The sequence below is a fragment of the Salvelinus alpinus genome, chromosome 2, assembly GCF_045679555.1.
Source record: "Salvelinus alpinus chromosome 2, SLU_Salpinus.1, whole genome shotgun sequence".
Classification (NCBI taxonomy): Eukaryota; Metazoa; Chordata; class Actinopteri; order Salmoniformes; family Salmonidae; genus Salvelinus; species Salvelinus alpinus.
Genome location: NC_092087.1, coordinates 1,605,921 through 1,625,108, shown reverse-complemented (window position 1 = coordinate 1,625,108; position 19,188 = coordinate 1,605,921). Strand labels below are relative to the sequence as shown.

General features: G+C 46.9%; 2 protein-coding genes across 2 annotated transcripts; one reads left to right on the top strand and one right to left on the bottom strand.

Annotated features, from left to right (window-relative positions):
• Window positions 1-434: 434 nt before the first annotated feature.
• On the bottom strand, window positions 435-6,456 carry LOC139552557 (uncharacterized). The gene is made up of 6 exons (XM_071364390.1): window positions 5,228-6,456; window positions 4,948-5,041; window positions 2,885-2,961; window positions 2,067-2,783; window positions 697-1,589; window positions 435-571 (listed from the first exon to the last, which is right to left on the bottom strand). The coding sequence occupies exons 1-6, from the start codon at window positions 5,332-5,334 to the stop codon at window positions 435-437; spliced, it is 2,025 nt and encodes a 674-aa protein (XP_071220491.1). The 5' UTR covers window positions 5,335-6,456.
• Window positions 6,457-12,075: 5,619 nt separating this feature from the next.
• Window positions 12,076-18,937, top strand: ppp1r3db (protein phosphatase 1, regulatory subunit 3Db). Its single transcript, XM_071364741.1, has 2 exons — window positions 12,076-12,718; window positions 16,469-18,937. The coding sequence occupies exon 2, from the start codon at window positions 16,480-16,482 to the stop codon at window positions 17,470-17,472; it is 993 nt and encodes a 330-aa protein (XP_071220842.1). The 5' UTR covers window positions 12,076-12,718; window positions 16,469-16,479; the 3' UTR covers window positions 17,473-18,937.
• The last annotated feature ends 251 nt before the right edge of the window (window positions 18,938-19,188 follow it).

Genomic DNA, 19,188 nt, shown 5'->3' with positions numbered 1-19,188 from the left:
TCTCCATAGCTCTTTCCCAAGCCTCACACCCAGTCCCTGATCCAGTCCCAGTCCCTGTCCCTTTCCTTCGCTCAGATTCACTTCTCCTCCTTCTCACGCTACTGGAGACTTCATAGAGAGCACCACTAGATCCAGACCCAACACAATTAAATCCTCTGGGAGTCCCAGTCCCTGACCCAGTCCCTGACCCAGTCCCTGACCCAGTCCCTGTCCCTGACCCCGACCCAGTCCCTGTCCCAGACCCCGACCCAGTCCCTGACGCAGTCCCTGTCCCCGACCCAGTCCCTGACCCAGTCCCCGACCCAGTTCCTGACCCAGGCCCTGTCCCAGACCCCGACCCAGTCCCTGACCCAGTCCCTGTCCCCGACCCAGTCCCTGACCCAGTCCCCGACCCAGTCCCCGACCCAGTCCCTGACCCAGTCCCTGACCCTGTCCTAGTCCCTGACCCAGTCCCTGACCCAGTCCCTGACCCAGTCCCTGACCCAGTCCCCGACCCTGACCCTGACCCAGTCCCTGACCCAGTCCCTGACCCAGTCCCTGACCCAGTCCCTGACCCAGTCCCTCCCTGACCCTGTCCCAGTCCCTGACCCAGTCCCTGTCCCAGACCCTGACCCAGTCCCTGACCCAGTCCCTGACCCAGTCCCTGACCCAGTCCCTGTCCCAGACCCTGACCCAGTCCCTGACCCAGTCCCTGACCCAGTCCCTGACCCAGTCCCTGTCCCAGACCCTGACCCAGTCCCTGACCCAGTCCCTGTCCCAGTCCCAGTCCCAGTCCCTGACCCAGTCCCTGTCCTAGTCCCTGACCCAGTCCTAGTCCCTTTCCCAGTCCCTGACCCAGTCCCTGTCCTAGTCCCTGACCCAGTCCCTGACCCAGTCCCTGTGTCCCAGTCCCTGACCCAGTCCCTGTCCTAGTCCCTGACCCAGTCCTAGTCCCTTTCCCAGTCCCTGACCCAGTCCCTGACCCAGTCCCAGTCCCCGACCCTGACCCAGTCCTAGTCCCTTTCCCAGTCCCTGACCCAGTCCATGACCCAGTCCCTGACCCAGTCCCAGTCCATGACCCAGTCCCCGACCCAGTCCCCGACCCAAAACTGGGGATCCTGACTACAGACGATGACCTCTGCCTTCTGGTAGGACTAACGGCTACAGGGCTACGGATGTTCCCAAAAGCCTGCATCCGTTTCAGGTGGCCGATCCCCATGGCAGGGCTCCCACAACAAGCCTTCTCAGCAGAGTGGACCCGACTCTCACTGTAGCTCCTCTTGGGGAGAGAGACGCGGCCCCGGTGGTCAGAGAGGGGGTTGAGGCGGGGGGAGGTGTGTGAGCGGCAGGTCCCAGTACAGGGCGGGTAGCGAGCGTGGTATTGTGTACAGCCAGACAGCGGGGCAGAGGGAGACAGGGAGGAGAGGAGAGTAACAGGGAATGCTCTCTGGCACTGGAGGATGCATTTGGGAGAGCTGAGTCTCCCGTGGAGGGAGGGTGCACCGTGGTGGGAACAGTAGCGACTGGTTGGAACAGAGGACACACTCCCACTCTCCTCCTGAACCGTCTGAATTCGGAGCCACTCCAGCAGCAGTAGCTGCTCCAGGTACCTAAATCCAATCAGTGTGTTTGTCATATGCACAGGATCCAGCACCGTGTACACAGTACAATCACATGCTTCCTCTCAAAAAGCTATCTTTAAAAAAGCACGATAAGAACACTATGGGCCCGAATCAGACTAGAGATAAGTTGGCTTATTTAATTAACTAGGCAAGTCAGTTAAGAACAAATTTTTATTTACAATGACAGCCTACCGGGGAACAGTGGGTTAACTGCCTTGTTCAGGGGCAGAACATCAGATTTTTACCTTGTCAGCTCAGGGATTCGATCTAGCAACCTTTCGGTTACTGGCCCAACACTCTAACCACTAGGCTACTAGACTCCATGTTTTATTGACATAAGTCCTTGTTAAGTCAACTTATCTCAAGTCTGAATAGGGCCCTATGTCAATAAAAATAAGTAATAAATCATAAAATAACACATTGGTATAAAAGTAGTCAGAAATGTAAGTAAAGTAAGGAGAGTACCTGTCCAGCGCCATGCCTGCAGGTCTGGAGCGGGGGGGATGTCTTCCCTCTGGGTGGAAGAACACAGCCAGCTGCCGGAGGCTCCAGGAGTTGAAGGGCGGAGGGAGGAAATCTGGGTAGCTGAACTGACCAGGGCCGTGGCCTCGTGGTCCAGGGAGATCAGGCTGGAAGTCACGGGGAAAGATGACCTCTGGACGGAGGTCGAGGTTATGGGGGGAGGAGGGGGAGGAGGGGAGAGGGAGCCTCTCTGATTCAGACAGGTCTGTGTCTATGTCACTGTATATGTCTCCTTCTTCCTTCTCTTTCCCCCCTACACCCACCTCTCCCCCCCCTACACCCACCTCTCCCCCCTCTACACAACCCTTTCCCTGGCCAGCCAACCCCCCAGACTCCTGGGCTGTCCTCTGGCCCACAGGTACGCCTCCAGGCGGGACCTGGGAGCTGTGCCTGGAGCTGTGGCTGGAGCTGTGGCTGTGCTGAAGGGACACAGCTTGTCTACTCCTCCTGGAGACAGCCTGCTTCTGTTCTCTGTGATGGCTGCTCTGAGCCTCCCTCCTCTCCTGATCCTCCCTCCTCTCCTTCTCAACCTGAGCCTCCCTCTGCTCTCTCCTCTCCCTCCTCTCCTGCTGCTCTCTCCTCCTGCTCCTCTCTCTCCTCTCCTTCCCATCCAAAGCTGATAACAGGGGCAATGAAGGAGGGTCCAACTGGCCCTGAGTGCTGAAGTAACAGACACAGTTAGAACACCTCAGACATGGTCATGTATCATATAGAATGATACAGGGTGATACAGGATGTGGTAGTATGAGAAACTAGCTCACCTGAGTTCAGAGGTGTTGCTGTTGTGTTTGACTGAAGGAATGTTTGGTTTGTGCTTCTGTCTTCTTTGCTGCTGCTTCTGAGATCAAAAACACAGTGAAGACCCAGGTCAGTACTCTATTCCCTATGGGCCCTGGCACCCTATTCCCTATGGGCCCAGGTCAGTACCCTATTCCCTATGGGCCCTGGCACCCTATTCCCTATGGGCCCAGGTCAGCACCCTATTCCCTATGGGCCCTGGTCAAACGTAGATTATTAAGGGAATAGGGCGCCATTTTGGACGCAGACCCTTGAGAATAATAATAATAAATCTGCAGCTTTTATGACAGTCATGCTGATATCTTTTCAAGCCTAAAAATAGCTAAACTACTATACAATGGGGATTTACAGGATCTCTGGGCCCCAGCTCTCAGACAGGATCTCTGGGCCCCAGCTCTCAGACAGTATCTCTGGGCCCCAGCTCTCAGACAGTATCTCTGGGCCCCAGCTCTCAGGCAGTATCTCTGGGCCCCAGCTCTCAGGCAGTATCTCTGGGCCCCAGCTCTCAGACAGTATCTCTGGGCCCCAGCTCTCAGACAGTATCTCTGGGCCCCAGCTCTCAGACAGTATCTCTGGGCCCCAGCTCTCAGACAGTATCTCTGGGCCCCAGTTCTCAGACAGTATCTCTGGGCCCCAGCTCTCAGACAGTATCTCTGGGCCCCAACTCTCAGACAGTATCTCTGGGCCCCAGCTCTCAGACAGGATCTCTGGGCCCCAACTCTCAGACAGGATCTCTGGGCCCCAGCTCTCAGACAGTATCTCTGGGCCCCAGCTCTCAGACAGAATCTCTGGGCCCCAACTCTCAGACAGGATCTCTGGGCCCCAGCTCTCAGACAGGATCTCTGGGCCCCAGCTCTCAGACAGGATCTCTGGGCCCCAGCTCTCAGGTAGTATCTCTGGGGCCCCAGCTCTCAGACAGTATCTCTGGGCCCCAGCTCTCAGACAGTATCTCTGGGCCCCAGCTCTCAGACAGTATCTCTGGGCCCCAGCTCTCAGGCAGTATCTCTGGGCCCCAGCTCTCAGACAGTATCTCTGGGCCCCAGCTCTCAGACAGTATCTCTGGGCCCCAGCTCTCAGACAGTATCTCTGGGCCACAGCTCTCAGACAGTATCTCTGGGCCCCAACTCTCAGACAGTATCTCTGGGCCCCAGCTCTCAGACAGGATCTCTGGGCCCCAACTCTCAGACAGGATCTCTGGGCCCCAGCTCTCAGACAGTATCTCTGGGCCCCAGCTCTCAGACAGAATCTCTGGGCCCCAACTCTCAGACAGGATCTCTGGGCCCCAGCTCTCAGACAGGATCTCTGGGCCCCAGCTCTCAGACAGAATCTCTGGGCCCCAGCTCTCAGACAGGATCTCTGGGCCCCAGCTCTCAGGCAGTATCTCTGGGCCCCAGCTCTCAGACAGTATCTCTGGGCCCCAGCTCTCAGACAGTATCTCTGGGCCCCAGCTCTCAGACAGTATCTCTGGGCCCCAGCTCTCAGGCAGTATCTCTGGGCCCCAGCTCTCAGACAGGATCTCTGGGCCCCAACTCTCAGACAGTATCTCTGGGCCCCAGCTCTCAGACAGTATCTCTGGGCCACAGCTCTCAGACAGGATCTCTGGGCCCCAGGTCTCAGACACTATCTCTGGGCCCCAGTTCTCAGACAGTATCTCTGGGCCCCAACTCTCAGACAGTATCTCTGGGCCCCAGCTCTCAGACAGGATCTCTGGGCCCCAACTCTCAGACAGGATCTCTGGGCCCCAGCTCTCAGACAGTATCTCTGGGCCCCAGCTCTCAGACAGAATCTCTGGGCCCCAACTCTCAGACAGGATCTCTGGGCCCCAGCTCTCAGACAGGATCTCTGGGCCCCAGCTCTCAGACAGAATCTCTGGGCCCCAGCTCTCAGACAGGATCTCTGGGCCCCAGCTCTCAGACAGAATCTCTGGGCCCCAGCTCTCAGACAGGATCATATCAATAGAAAGACTATTTAATATATAAATGGTTAATAATGTCATATTTTTTCTATGGACAGGAGGAGGACGTACCTTGTCTGCTGATGGGGTGGGAATGTGAGTGTTGTCCAGACTTGGGATCATCATCTGGGGATGCAAAGGCTTCTTTTGGGTCGTCATCCTGGTGCTATTCAATACATTGGATTTAGGTATAAAATAGTGCATATAGGCTACGATAGGGCAAAATGTATGAAAATAACGCTAAAACGCTAAAGGTTTGAATAACCGAAGTATAAATAGGAAAGAAGCACAATACATTTGGATCTTATTTCTACATTGGTAATATGCTCGATGTATGTAGGTCAGGTTTTACCTCGTCACATGTCTGTCGGTCCATGAACTTTTGGCCCATTCCCGCTCCACCCTGCTCGGGAGCTGATTGAGTCCAGTTGCAGCGCTTCGCTGAACAACAGTCCCCATCCTGGGTTACGACCGGAGTCCATCCAATAAACGAGAAATAATCTCAGAGATTAAAGCTAGTTTCAAATAAAACATGGCCCAGTTTGAGATAGATGGAAATTCACCAGTGTATTAATAATGCACGAGATATAATATAGCCTACCATCAATACAATTATTCAAAAACGAAATACAAAATCAGCTGAAAAACGATTAGGCATATGAACCGATCAATGATTTCTACCTTCACGTGTAATGGAAAATAGCGGATTGTAAACCTAGAATTAAAGACCCGTTTTGGTCTTCTACATTTCGACTAAACAGCAGCGCCTGTTTTTCAGGATCTATCCGATTATAAAAACGGACAAAAGATTCATAAATGTATCCATGCAACGGCGTACAAAGCGTCTTCCCTTGTTAAGAAAGCTATTATAATTTCCCACAAATTGCATGCTTTTATTCTATGCATTGCACAATGCTCATTTTCGATATTTTCTACTCTTCTTGTAGCGACCAGCGATTTGTTGAACGAATGCAAAGCTTTGTGGGAAATGTAGTGTCTACGTCACACAACACATCTTTATTACAACAGGTTTTTAGAAACTGCTATTTTTGTGGTTATTTGGCACACTAATGTGTAATATCGCAACTATCAGCCGCTATAAGAGAATGATCCACAATGATTAGTTTTTCATGATTTTATTTTCCTAAATGTAGCCTATAGAGTTGCACCAGTCCCCTGTCCCAATAACATGTGAAATAACACTGGAATGGAATAATATAGAACATGCTGCTGTATGCCTTAGGGAAGACTACAGCCAGACAACTTGCTATATATGAAGAGTTTCATCACAAAATGCTAAATATCCATTTTCAGAAATGTTAGTAAATGAGCTTTTATTGTTTCAAGAAATGAAAGAAATGAAAGAGATTGGTGTGTATTTTCACTATGTAAACGTGGCATGGGGTTGTTCAATGACAGACATGTATTTGTTTAAAATCTATGACTTGATGGTTTCATTTTAGAGATAATCAGTTTTTTTAGTACAGCTGGGTTTTACACAGTCAAATGTAACAAATAATGATTTTTTAAAAATAAAGAACTGTGCAAATATTTAAAATATATTCAATACAGTAATATGATATCAGACCTGCATGTAAAACATTTGCATTTGACATTTTAGTCATTTATCAGATGCTCTTATCCAGAGCGACTTACAGTCACCTTCCTCCCTCTCAACCAATGGGCTCACTCTGGCAATGATCACCTTCCTCCCTCTCAACCAATGGGCTCACTCTGGCAATGATTACCTTCCTCTCTCTCAACCAATGGGCTCACTCTGGCAATGATCACCTTCCTCTCTCTCAACCAGTGGGCTCACATTCATCTTCAGATAGCTAGTTGAGACAACCACATATCACAGTCATAGTCAGTACATTCATCTTCAGATAGCTAGGTGAGACAACCACATATCACAGTCATAGTCAGTACATTCATCTTCAGATAGCTAGGTGAGACAACTACATATCACAGTCAGTACATTCATCTGCAGATAGCTAGGTGAGACAACCACATATCACAGTCATAGTCAGTACATTCATCTTCAGATAGCTAGGTGAGACAACCACATATCACAGTCATAGTCAGTACATTCATCTTCAGATAGCTAGGTGAGACAACTACATATCACAGTCAGTACATTCATCTGCAGATAGCTAGGTGAGACAACCACATATCACAGTCATAGTCAGTACATTAATCTGCAGATAGCTAGGTGGGACAACCACATATCACAGTCAGTACATTCATCTGCAGATAGCTAGGTGGGACAACCACATATCACAGTCATAGTCAGTACATTCATCTTCAGATAGCTAGGTGAGACAACCACATATCACAGTCATAGTCAGTACATTCATCTTCAGATAGCTAGGTGAGACAACTACATATCACAGTCAGTACATTCATCTTCAGATAGCTAGGTGGGACAACCACATATCACAGTCAGTACATTCATCTGCAGATAGCTAGGTGAGACAACCACATATCACAGTCAGTACATTCATCTGCAGATAGCTAGGTGAGACAACCACATATCACAGTCATAGTCAGTACATTCATCTTCAGATAGCTAGGTGAGACAACCACATATCACAGTCATAGTCAGTACATTAATCTGCAGATAGCTAGGTGGGACAACCACATATCACAGTCAGTACATTCATCTTCAGATAGCTAGGTGAGACAACCACATATCACAGTCAGTACATTCATCTGCAGATAGCTAGGTGAGACAACCACATATCACAGTCATAGTCAGTACATTCATCTGCAGATAGCTAGGTGAGACAACCACATATCACAGTCATAGTCAGTACATTAATCTGCAGATAGCTAGGTGGGACAACCACATATCACAGTCATAGTCAGTACATTAATCTTCAGATAGCTAGGTGGGACAACCACATATCACAGTCATAGTCAGTACATTCATCTTCAGATAGCTAGGTGGGACAACCACATATCACAGTCATAGTCAGTACATTCATCTTCAGATAGCTAGGTGAGACAACCACATATCACAGTTGAATATACAGGATACTGTCAGGATGTCACGTTCTGACCTTAGTTCCTTTGTTATGTCTCTATTTTGGTTTGGTCAGGGCGTGAGTTGGGGTGGGCATTCTATGTTTTGTGTTCTATGTTTTCTATTTCTGTGTGTTTGGCCGGGTGTGGTTCTCAATCAGGGACAGCTGTCTATCGTTGTCTCTGAATGAGAACCATCTTTAGGTAGCCTGTTCCCACCTGTGTTTTGTGGGTAGTTGTTTTCTGTCTTTGTGTCTGTACCAGACAGTACTGTTTCGTTTCATTCTCTTTGTTATTTTGTTTAGTGTTCTGTTTTTAATAAATTAACATGAACACTTACCACGCTGCGCTTTGGTCCGACTACTCTTCATCTGACGACGAAAATTGTTACAGATACAAACATTCCTTTCCAGCTAAATGGATATATAGCGTTTCCCCCCCCCCCCAAAATGATCTATTACTGGATCTATGATCACTCTGGCAATGGATCTGTGATCCAGTCAGCATAATACAGTCACACAGTCTCTTCTTCTATGGTTTATAGTGGGAATGTATGTCAGTGTTTACAAACGTTATCATCATAGTGTCATATCTCTCTCCTATTTTCTATTTGCCACGTGCGGAATGTCATGCAACTATTGACCTTTTAACCTATGAACACGGCGCAATAATAATGTGCATTCCTCACACCTACCGTTTAACCTGTGGACAGGTCTGGCAGTTATCACCTTCCTCTCTCTCAACCAATGGGCTCACTCTGGCAATGATCACCTTCCTCTCTCTCAACCAATGGGCTCACTCTGGCAATGATCACCTTCCTCTCTCTCAACCAATGGGCTCACTCTGGCAATGATCACCTTCCTCTCTCTCAACCAATGGGCTCACTCTGGCAATGATCACCTTCCTCTCTCTCAACCAATGGGCGCACTCTGGCAATGATCACCTTCCTCTCTCTCAACCAATGGGCTCACTCTGGCAATGATCACCTTCCTCTCTCTCAACCAATGGGCTCACTCTGGCAATGATCACCTTCCTCTCTCTCAACCAATGGGCGTAAATGTTGGGATGTATGGATATGTCAACTTATCCTTGTTCTCTCACTTGCTGTTTTTCAGGAAAGCTTTCGACAACATCCACCTCCCAACCAGGGGCATCGCCCAGGAAGTCAAACAAGTCATTGGTTGATTGATCCTGCTGTCTGATCTAAAAAATGAATGGAGTCATGTTTTGTAGCAATTATTGTGGCCTTTGTGTTCGGTCGATTGCGCGATCACACTCGCAGCAAGTAGATATAGTATGGTTGTCCTTGTTCAAAAGAGCCATTGGACTTGTCTCAACGATGTTCCTATCTGCAAGGACTTGGCAGGATATCAAGTTTGACTCATTTATCCTGGCTTTGTAAATACCACAGCCTGACAGGAGCTGTACTTCCTTGTTCCCACCATCAAAGGCAGGCTTTTCAAAACAGGGGCGGTACTCGTTTACAGGTTCATGGAAGCACCATGACTGAGGTGAATGTTAAGTCTCCCATGACTGAGGTGAATGTTCAGTCTCCTATTGACTGAGGTGAATGTTCAGTCTCCTATTGACTGCGGTGAATGTTCAGTCTCCTATTGACTGCGGTGAATGTTCAGTCTCCTATTGACTGAGGTGAATGTTCAGTCTCCCATTGACTGAGGTGAATGTTCAGTCTCCTATTGACTGAGGTGAATGTTCAGTCTCCTATTGACTGAGGTGAATGTTAAGTCTCCTATTGACTGAGGTGAATGTTCAGTCTCCTATTGACTGAGGTGAATGTTCAGTCTCCTATTGACTGAGGTGAATGTTCAGTCCTCCTATTGACTGAGGTGAATGTTAAGTCTCCTATTGACTGAGGTGAATGTTCAGTCTGCCATGACTGAGGTGAATGTTCAGTCTCCTATTGACTGAGGTGAATGTTCAGTCCTCTATTGACTGTGGTGAATGTTCAGTCTCCCATTGACTGAGGTGAATGTTCAGTCTCCTATTGACTGTGGTGAATGTTCAGTCCTCTATTGACTGTGGTGAATGTTCAGTCTCCTATTGACTGAGGTGAATGTTCAGTCCTCTATTGACTGAGGTGAATGTTCAGTCCCCTATTGACTGAGGTGAATGTTCAGTCTCCTATTGACTGAGGTGAATGTTAAGTCTCCTATTGACTGAGGTGAATGTTCAGTCCTCTATTGACTGTGGTGAATGTTCAGTCTCCCATTGACTGAGGTGAATGTTCAGTCTCCTATTGACTGCGGTGAATGTTAAGTCTCCTATTGACTGATGTGAATGTTAAGTCTCCTATTGACTGAGGTGAATGTTAAGTCTCCAATTGACTGAGGTGAATGTTAAGTCTGCTATTGACTGAGGTGAATGTTAAGTCTCCTATTGACTGAGGTGAATGTTAAGTCTCCTATTGACTGAGGTGAATGTTAAGTCTCCTATTGACTGTGGTGAATGTTAAGTCTCCTATTGACTGAGGTGAATGTTAAGTCTCCTATTGACTGAGGTGAATGTTAAGTCTCCTATTGACTGAGGTGAATGTTAAGTCTCCTATTGACTGAGGTGAATGTTAAGTCTCCTATTGACTGAGGTGAATGTTAAGTCTCCTATTGACTGTGGTGAATGTTCAGTCTCATATTGACTGCGGTGAATGTTCAGTCCTCTATTGACTGCGGTGAATGTTCAGTCTCCTATTGACTGAGGTGAATGTTCAGTCTCCTATTGACTGAGGTGAATGTTCAGTCTCCTATTGACTGCGGTGAATGTTAAGTCTCCTATTGACTGAGGTGAATTTTCAGTCTCCTATTGACTGAGGTGAATGTTCAGTCTCCTATTGACTGAGGTGAATGTTAAGTCTCCTATTGACTGTGGTGAATGTTCAGTCTCATATTGACTGAGGTGAATGTTAAGTCTCCTATTGACTGAGGTGAATGTTAAGTCTCCTATTGACTGAGGTGAATGTTAAGTCTCCTATTGACTGAGGTGAATGTTAAGTCTCCTATTGACTGAGGTGAATGTTAAGTCTCCTATTGACTGTGGTGAATGTTCAGTCTCCTATTGACTGCGGTGAATGTTAAGTCTCCTATTGACTGAGGTGAATGTTAAGTCTCCTATTGACTGAGGTGAATGTTCAGTCTCCTATTGACTGAGGTGAATGTTCAGTCTCCTATTGACTGAGGTGAATGTTCAGTCTCCTATTGACTGAGGTGAATGTTCAGTCTCCTATTGACTGAGGTGAATGTTCAGTCTCCTATTGACTGAGGTGAATGTTCAGTCTCCTATTGACTGAGGTGAATGTTCAGTCTCCTATTGACTGAGGTGAATGTTCAGTCTCCTATTGACTGAGGTGAATGTTCAGTCTCCTATTGACTGTGGTGAATGTTCAGTCTCCTATTGACTGAGGTGAATGTTCAGTCTCCTATTGACTGCGGTGAATGTTCAGTCTCCTATTGACTGAGGTGAATGTTCAGTCTCCTATTGACTGAGGTGAATGTTAAGTCTCCTATTGACTGAGGTGAAGTTAGAAGAACAAGGTGATAATGCCTGGAGAACATTTGGCTTGTTTCTGCTTTTCTCCTAATTGCGTTTTAGAGTTTTTAAGTTGTTTAGAAATGCAGTTAATGAGCTTCAATTTCAAAATAAATAATTGGAGGGGCTGAGGTACAAATCAAGTCAAATCAAATTTGATTTATCACATGAATACAACAGGTGTAGTAGACCTTAGTGAAATGCTTACTTACAAGCCCTTAACCAACGACGCTTTAAGAATTTTTTAAATAATGTAATGACCCGGCTGGGTCATAAAGGGAAAAGAGACGGACTCTAGGTGTGCAGGTCAGAACACAGGTTTATTCCTAAACTGGGCTATTGTTCCGGCCACAACCCACGCCGCTAAATGCCGAACGTACACAATGTTACCCTGTCGAGTTAAGGGTCACTCTCATAGGAACAGATCAAGGCCCCGAACAGAAAAGAAAGATGAGACAGTAATCCCTATTTATGCATTTCCAAATCCCGCGGGATTACCCATCATACCCCCCCCAACCTTTCCATCTGTCCTGACATATTTAACCCCTGCTAGTAGCCATGAGAACCATAACACACCCACAAACACAGAACACAATACCGGGTCGTTACAATAATAAGTGTTAAGTAAAAAATAGAAAAGTAAAAAATAGAAAATAAAAGTAACAAATAATTAAACAGTAGCAGTGAAATATCAAGCGAGGCTATATACAGAGGGTATCGGTACAGAGTCAATGTGCGGGGGCACCTGTTAGTTAAGGTAATCGAGGTAATATGTACAGTACATGTAGGTAGAGCAGCAGAGGGAGCAGTTGTGTGGTTGGTGATTATAACTGGAAGCGCTGAGGCTTAGAGCAGCAGAGGGAGCAGTCATGTGTTTGGTGTTAAAGCAGCGACGAGTGAGAAGTCATGTGGTTGGTGAGATAGAGAGAGCAACAAGTCATCAACTTGGACAGTGGCTCAGAGGGCAGGGCAGCAGAGTGAATAGTCATGTGTTTGGTGTTAAAGCAGCGACGAGTGAGAAGTCATGTGGTTGGTGAGATAGAGAGAGCAACAAGTCATCAACTTGGACAGTGGCTCAGAGGGCAGGGCAGCAGAGTGAATAGTCATGTGTTTGGTGTTAAAGCAGCGACGAGTGAGAAGTCATGTGGTTGGTGAGATAGAGAGAGCAACAAGTCATCAACTTGGACAGTGGCTCAGAGGGCAGGGCAGCAGAGTGAAACAGAGAATGGTGTCTGGTTAGACACAACGACACTTCGCTTGAGGTTACCGTTACAAACTGGTAGACATACAGATATATTTATATGTTTAAATGTTGAGTAGGCTGCTGGTCATATATTTACATGTTTAAATGTTGAGTAGGCTGCTGGTCGTATATTTACATGTTTAAATGTTGAGTAGGCTGCTGGTCGTATATTTACATGTTTAAATGTTGAGTAGGCTGCAGGTCGTATATTTACATGTTTAAATGTTGAGTAGGCTGCTGGTCGTATATTTACATGTTTAAATGTTGAGTAGGCTGCTGGTCGTATATTTACATGTTTAAATGTTGAGTAGGCTGCTGGTCATATATTTACATGTTTAAATGTTGAGTAGGCTGCAGGTCGTATATTTACATGTTTAAATGTTGAGTAGGCTGCAGGTCGTATATTTACATGTTTAAATGTTGAGTAGGCTGCTGGTCGTATATTTACATGTTTAAATGTTGAGTAGGCTGCTGGTCGTATATTTACATGTTTAAATGTTGAGTAGGCTGCTGGTCGTATATTTACATGTTTAAATGTTGAGTAGGCTGCAGGTCGTATATTTACATGTTTAAATGTTGAGTAGGCTGCAGGTCGTATATTTACATGTTTAAATGTTGAGTAGGCTGCTGGTCATATATTTACATGTTTAAATGTTGAGTAGGCTGCAGGTCGTATATTTACATGTTTAAATGTTGAGTAGGCTGCAGGTCGTATATTTACATGTTTAAATGTTGAGTAGGCTGCAGGTCGTATATTTACATGTTTAAATGTTGAGTAGGCTGCAGGTCGTATATTTACATGTTTAAATGTTGAGTAGGCTGCTGGTCGTATATTTACATGTTTAAATGTTGAGTAGGCTGCTGGTCGTATATTTACATGTTTAAATGTTGAGTAGGCTGCAGGTCGTATATTTACATGTTTAAATGTTGAGTAGGCTGCTGGTCATATATTTACATGTTTAAATGTTGAGTAGGCTGCTGGTCGTATATTTACATGTTTAAATGTTGAGTAGGCTGCTGGTCATATATTTACATGTTTAAATGTTGAGTAGGCTGCTGGTCATATATTTATATGTTTATATAAGCTATTTCCCAATGTATGTTATGTGCATGTGTGAACAAGTAGAGTTCTTCCAGTCTTATGCATAGCATAACTAGCAGATGACAGTATTGTGTTGGTCCTGTAACCATGACATAACTAGCAGATGACAGTATTGTGTTGGTCCTGTAACCATGACATTACTAACAGATGACAGTATTGTGTTGATCCTGTAACCATGACATCAATCAATCAATCAAGTTTATTTTATATAGCCCTTCGTACATCAGCTAATATCTCGAAGTGCTGTACAGAAACCCAGCCTAAAACCCCAAACAGCAAGCAATGCAGGTGTAGAAGCACGGTGGCTGGGAAAAACTCCCTAGAAAGGCCAAAACCTAGGAAGAAACCTAGAGAGGAACCAGGCTATGAGGGGTGGCCAGTCCTCTTCTGGCTGTGCCGGGTGGAGATTATAACAGAACATGGCCAAGATGTTCAAAATGTTCATAAATGACCAGCATGGTCAAATAATAATCAGGAATAAATGTCAGTTGGCTTTTCATAGCCGATCATTAAGAGTTGAAAACAGCAGGTCTGGGACAGGTAGCACGTCCGGTGGACAGGTCAGGGTTCCATAACCGCAGGCAGAACAGTTGAAACTGGAACAGCAGCAAGGCCAGGTGGACTGGGGACAGCAAGGAGTCATCATGCCCGGTCATCCTGACGCATGGTCCTAGGGCTCAGGTCCTCCGAGAGAGAGAAAGAAAGAGAGAAGGAGAGAATTAGAGAGAGCATACTTAAATTCACACAGGGCACTGGATAAGACAGGAGAAGTACTCCAGATATAACCAACTGACCCTAGCCCCCCGACACATAAACTACTGCAGTATAAATACTGGAGGCTGAGACAGGAGGGGTCAGGAGACACTGTGTCCCCATCCGATGATACCCCCGGACAGGGCCAAACAGGAAGGATGTAACCCCACCCACTTTGCCAAAGCACAGCCCCCGCACCACTAGAGGGATATCTTCAACCACCAACTTACAATCCTGAGACAAGGCCGAGTATAGCCCACAAAGATCTCCACCACAGCACAAACCAAGGGGGGGCGCCAACCCAGACAGGAAGATCACGTCAGTAACTCAACCCACTCAAGTGACGCACCCCTCCCAGGGACGGCATGAAAGAGCACCAGTAAGTCAGTGACTCAGCTCCTGTAATAAGGTTAGAGGCAGAGAATCCCAGTGGAGAGAGGGGAACCGGCCAGGCAGAGACAGCAAGGGCGGTTCGTTGCTCCAGAGCCTTTCCGTTCACCTTCACACTCCTGGGCCAGACTACACTCAATCATATGACCTACTGAAGAGATAAGTCTTCAGTAAAGACTTAAAGGTTGAGACCGAGTCTGCGTCTCTCACATGGGTAGGCAGACCATTCCATAAAAATGGAGATCTATAGGAGAAAGCCCTGCCTCCAGCTGTTTGCTTATAAATTCTATGGACAATTAGGAGGCCTGCGTCTTGTGACCGTAGCGTACGTGTAGGTATGTACGGCAGGACCAACTCGGAAAGATAGGTAGGAGCAAGCCCATGTAACGCTTTATAGGTTAACAGTAAAACCTTGAAATCAGCCCTTGCCTTAACAGGAAGCCAGTGTAGGGAAGCTAGCACTGGAGTAATATGATCAAATTTCTTGGTTCTAGTCAGGATTCTAGCAGCCGTATTTAGCACTAACTGAAGTTTATTTAGTGCTTTATCCGGGTAGCCGGAAAGTAGAGCATTGCAGTAGTCTAACCTAGAAGTAACAAATGCATGGATACATTTTTCTGCATCATTTTTGGACAGAAAACTTCTGATTTTTGCAATGTTACGTAGATGGAAAAAAGCTGTCCTTGAAACAGTCTTGATATGTTTGTCAAAAGAGAGATCAGGGTCCAGAGTAACGCCGAGGTCCTTCACAGTTTTATTTGAGACGACTTTACAACCATCAAGATTAATTGTCAGATTTAACAGAAGATCTCTTTGTTTCTTGGGACCTAGAACAAGCATCTCTGTTTTGTCCGAGTTTAAAAGTAGAAAGTTTTCAGCCATCCACTTCCTTATGTCTGAAACACAGGCTTCTAGCGAGGGCAATTTTGGGGCTTCACCATGTTTCATTGAAATGTACAGCTGTGTGTCATCCGCATAGCAGTGAAAGTTAACATTATGTTTTCGAATGACATCCCCAAGAGGTAAAATATATAGTGAAAACAATAGTGGTCCTAAAACGGAACCTTGAGGGACACTGAAATGTACAGTTGATTTGTCAGAGGACAAACCATTCACAGAGACAAACTGATATCTTTCCGACAGATAAGATCTAAACCAGGCCAGAACTTGTCCGTGTAGACCAATTTGGGTTTCCAGACATAACTAACAGATGACAGTATTGTGTTGGTCCTCCTATAACCATGACATAACTAACAGATGACAGTATTGTGTTGGTCCTCCTATAACCATGACATAACTAACAGATGACAGTGCTGTTTTGGTCCTCCTATAACCATGACATAACTAACAGATGACAGTATTGTGTTGGTCCTCCTATAACCATGACATAACTAACAGATGACAGTATTGTGTTGGTCCTATAACCTCTTCTCCAGACTAATTTCCCACCTCAAAGAGAGAGCTAGCTGTTGGACAACATTAGTAGTCCTACTATAACAGTGTACTAACAGTGTTGTGTTGTCTCTCCTTGTCCCTGCCAGTCCCAGTGTGTATGATGAGTAGCATGACCAGCGTGGGGAGGTCCAGGGCACTGTCTCCTGGTGGCGTTGGGAAGGAGAGGGAGCGGGAATCGTCTCGTGACAACGACAGACTGAAAACAGTGTCTCCATGCATCAAAGGTCAACCCAGAACAGTTTCACCGGGCATGATAGGGGGTCCCTGTCAGACCACTACTGAGACCATCCGAGTGACAGACATCTTGGACTCCAAACCAGAGCCAACCAAGGCCCCTGTCAGGATCCGGCCCCCCAGCCCACGTCCCCCGCCACCCAAGGAGCCCATGTTCGTTTGCAGCCTGTCCAGTGACCCTCCCACCCAGCCCATCATAAGACGCAGGGCCCAGTCTCTGCCCTCGGTCCACGAGAGAATCAGAGACCACCAGGTACGCTTCCTGGATTCCTTGGGGCTGGAGCTGGAGGATGTCAAGGTGTTCAAGAAGGGGGAGGAGCCTCGTATCCCCGCCCACGTCTTCTCCAGACTCCTGATGAGCTCTGAGATGAACTCAGGCCGGTCCCTGGAGCTTTCCCTGCCCTACTTCAAGCCCTGCTTCCCTGAGAACAGGGGCTCCCTACCAGGGTTTGTTCAGCGCCTGGTGGGGCAGGTGGTCTCTCTGGATCAGGTCCTGTGTTCTGAGCTGGGCATCATCGGCACGGTGCAGGTCCTCAACCTGGCCTTCAACAAGGAGGTGACAATCCACTTCTCCTTCACCAACTGGAGGAGCAGTGCTGAGACCAGAGCCTGCTGGGTGGCTACCCTCCACAGGGATCAGATGGAGGGACCAGAGTCTGATGTATTCCGGTTCCGTCTGCCCGTCCCGCCCTTCATCCTGCTGCCTGGAGCCCAGCTGGAGTTCGCTGTGTGTTACAGAGTGATGGGAGCTGAGTACTGGGACAACAACGATGGGAACAACTACAAACTGTCCTGTCACAGTTACACACTCACTGTGCCCCGGGAGTGTGAGGACAGCATGGTGCACTACACCTGACTGGCCACTTGGGGCCACCAGAGCTGTAAACAGATATCTACTATATTTTATTTGTAATTTAATTTGACCTTTATATTACCTAAATTTAAAAAGGGGACAGAAATGTAGACAGAGATTGATATGCATCTACGGTATATTGCTCTGGGGGAGATCGATAGCACAGCTGCACCAAATGGACTGACAGTACACAGGTCTGCCTGTAGGAAAAGAATATAACTAGATGGTCATTTTCCATCAAGAACAATTGGTGGGACTTGTTTTAACGCTTTATTTCTGTGGTAGTGGAAGAAGTTTAATATGTTTTACTTAGGACAAGAAGTTAAAGTCAAAGTTAAATTTAGTAAAATAATTGGTCTGATTACTTTGATAGTTTACACAGTCAACCTTATTACTTTGGATTGTGGGGCAGTTAGATCACATATTTAACCACAAATAACTACACTCAGACTAGCCTACTACACTTTTATACAGTCTCCTACTAGAATACCACGGCATAGACCACCATGGTATAGACCACCACGGTATAGACTACCGCGGAATAGACCACCACAGGATAGACCACCACAGTATAGACCACCACAGGATAGACCACCATGGTATAGACCACCACGGTATAGACCACCACAGTATAGACCACCACGGTATAGACCACCGCGGAATAGACCACCACAGGACAGACCACCACAGGATAGACCACCACGGGATAGACCACCACGGCATAGACCACCACGGTATAGACCACCACAGGACAGACCACCATAGGATAGACCACCACGGTATAGACCACCACGGGATAGACCACCACGGTATAGACCACCACGGCATAGACCACCACGGTATAGACCACCACGGTATAGACCACCACGGTATAGACCACCACGGGATAGACCACCACGGTATAGACCACCATGGGATAGACCACCACGGGATAGACCACCACGGGATAGACTACCACGGGATAGACTACCACGGTATAGACCACCACGGTATAGACCACCACGGGATAGACCACCACAGGATAGACTACCACAGGACAGACCACCACGGTATAGACCACCACGGGATAGACCACCACAGGATAGACCACCACAGGATAGACCACCACAGGATAGACCACCACGGCATAGACCACCACAGGATAGACCACCACGGCATAGACCACCACAGGATAGACCACCACGGCATAGACCACCACAGGATAGACCACCACGGCATAGACTACCACAGGATAGACCACCTCGGCATAGACCACCGCGGTATAGACCACCACGGTATAGACAACCACGGTATAGACCACCACGGGATAGACCACCACAGAATAGACCACCACGGGATAGACCACCACAGAATAGACCACCACGGTATAGACCACCACGGTATATGACAACTGTGATAATAGAGAACAGAAGACAAGGAGGAATTGTTGAAGTTTAAAATAAAATAAATAACTTTTTTTTATCCCAAACGTTTATCCCTTACTGTAACCATACATGAATTCTTTAAAGGATAAAGTCAGTTAATACCATACTATATACAGGGTCAGTTAATACCGTACTATATACAGGGTCAGTTAATACCGTACTATATACAGGGTCAGTTAAAACCTTTTCTCAATAGGGGGTGCTGTTTACACTTTGAAGATTTTTCGTTCCCAGATTAAACTGCCTCCTACTCAATTCTTGCTCGTACAATATGCATATTATTATTACTATTGGA

What these genes read in the sequence shown, in the direction of transcription:
- LOC139552557 (XM_071364390.1), bottom strand. Translation starts at nt 5,334, where the DNA reads ATGGGGACTGTTGTTCAGCGAAGCGCTGCAACTGGACTCAATCAGCTC. An exon ending in CCACCCCATCAGCAGACAAG is followed by an intron (nt 2,962 to 4,947) that starts GTACGTCCTCCT and finishes TTTTGATCTCAG; the next exon opens with AAGCAGCAGCAAAGAAGACA. An exon ending in GCAGGCATGGCGCTGGACAG is followed by an intron (nt 1,590 to 2,066) that starts GTACTCTCCTTA and finishes GATTGGATTTAG; the next exon opens with GTACCTGGAGCAGCTACTGC.
- ppp1r3db (XM_071364741.1), top strand. Translation starts at nt 16,480, where the DNA reads ATGATGAGTAGCATGACCAGCGTGGGGAGGTCCAGGGCACTGTCTCCT.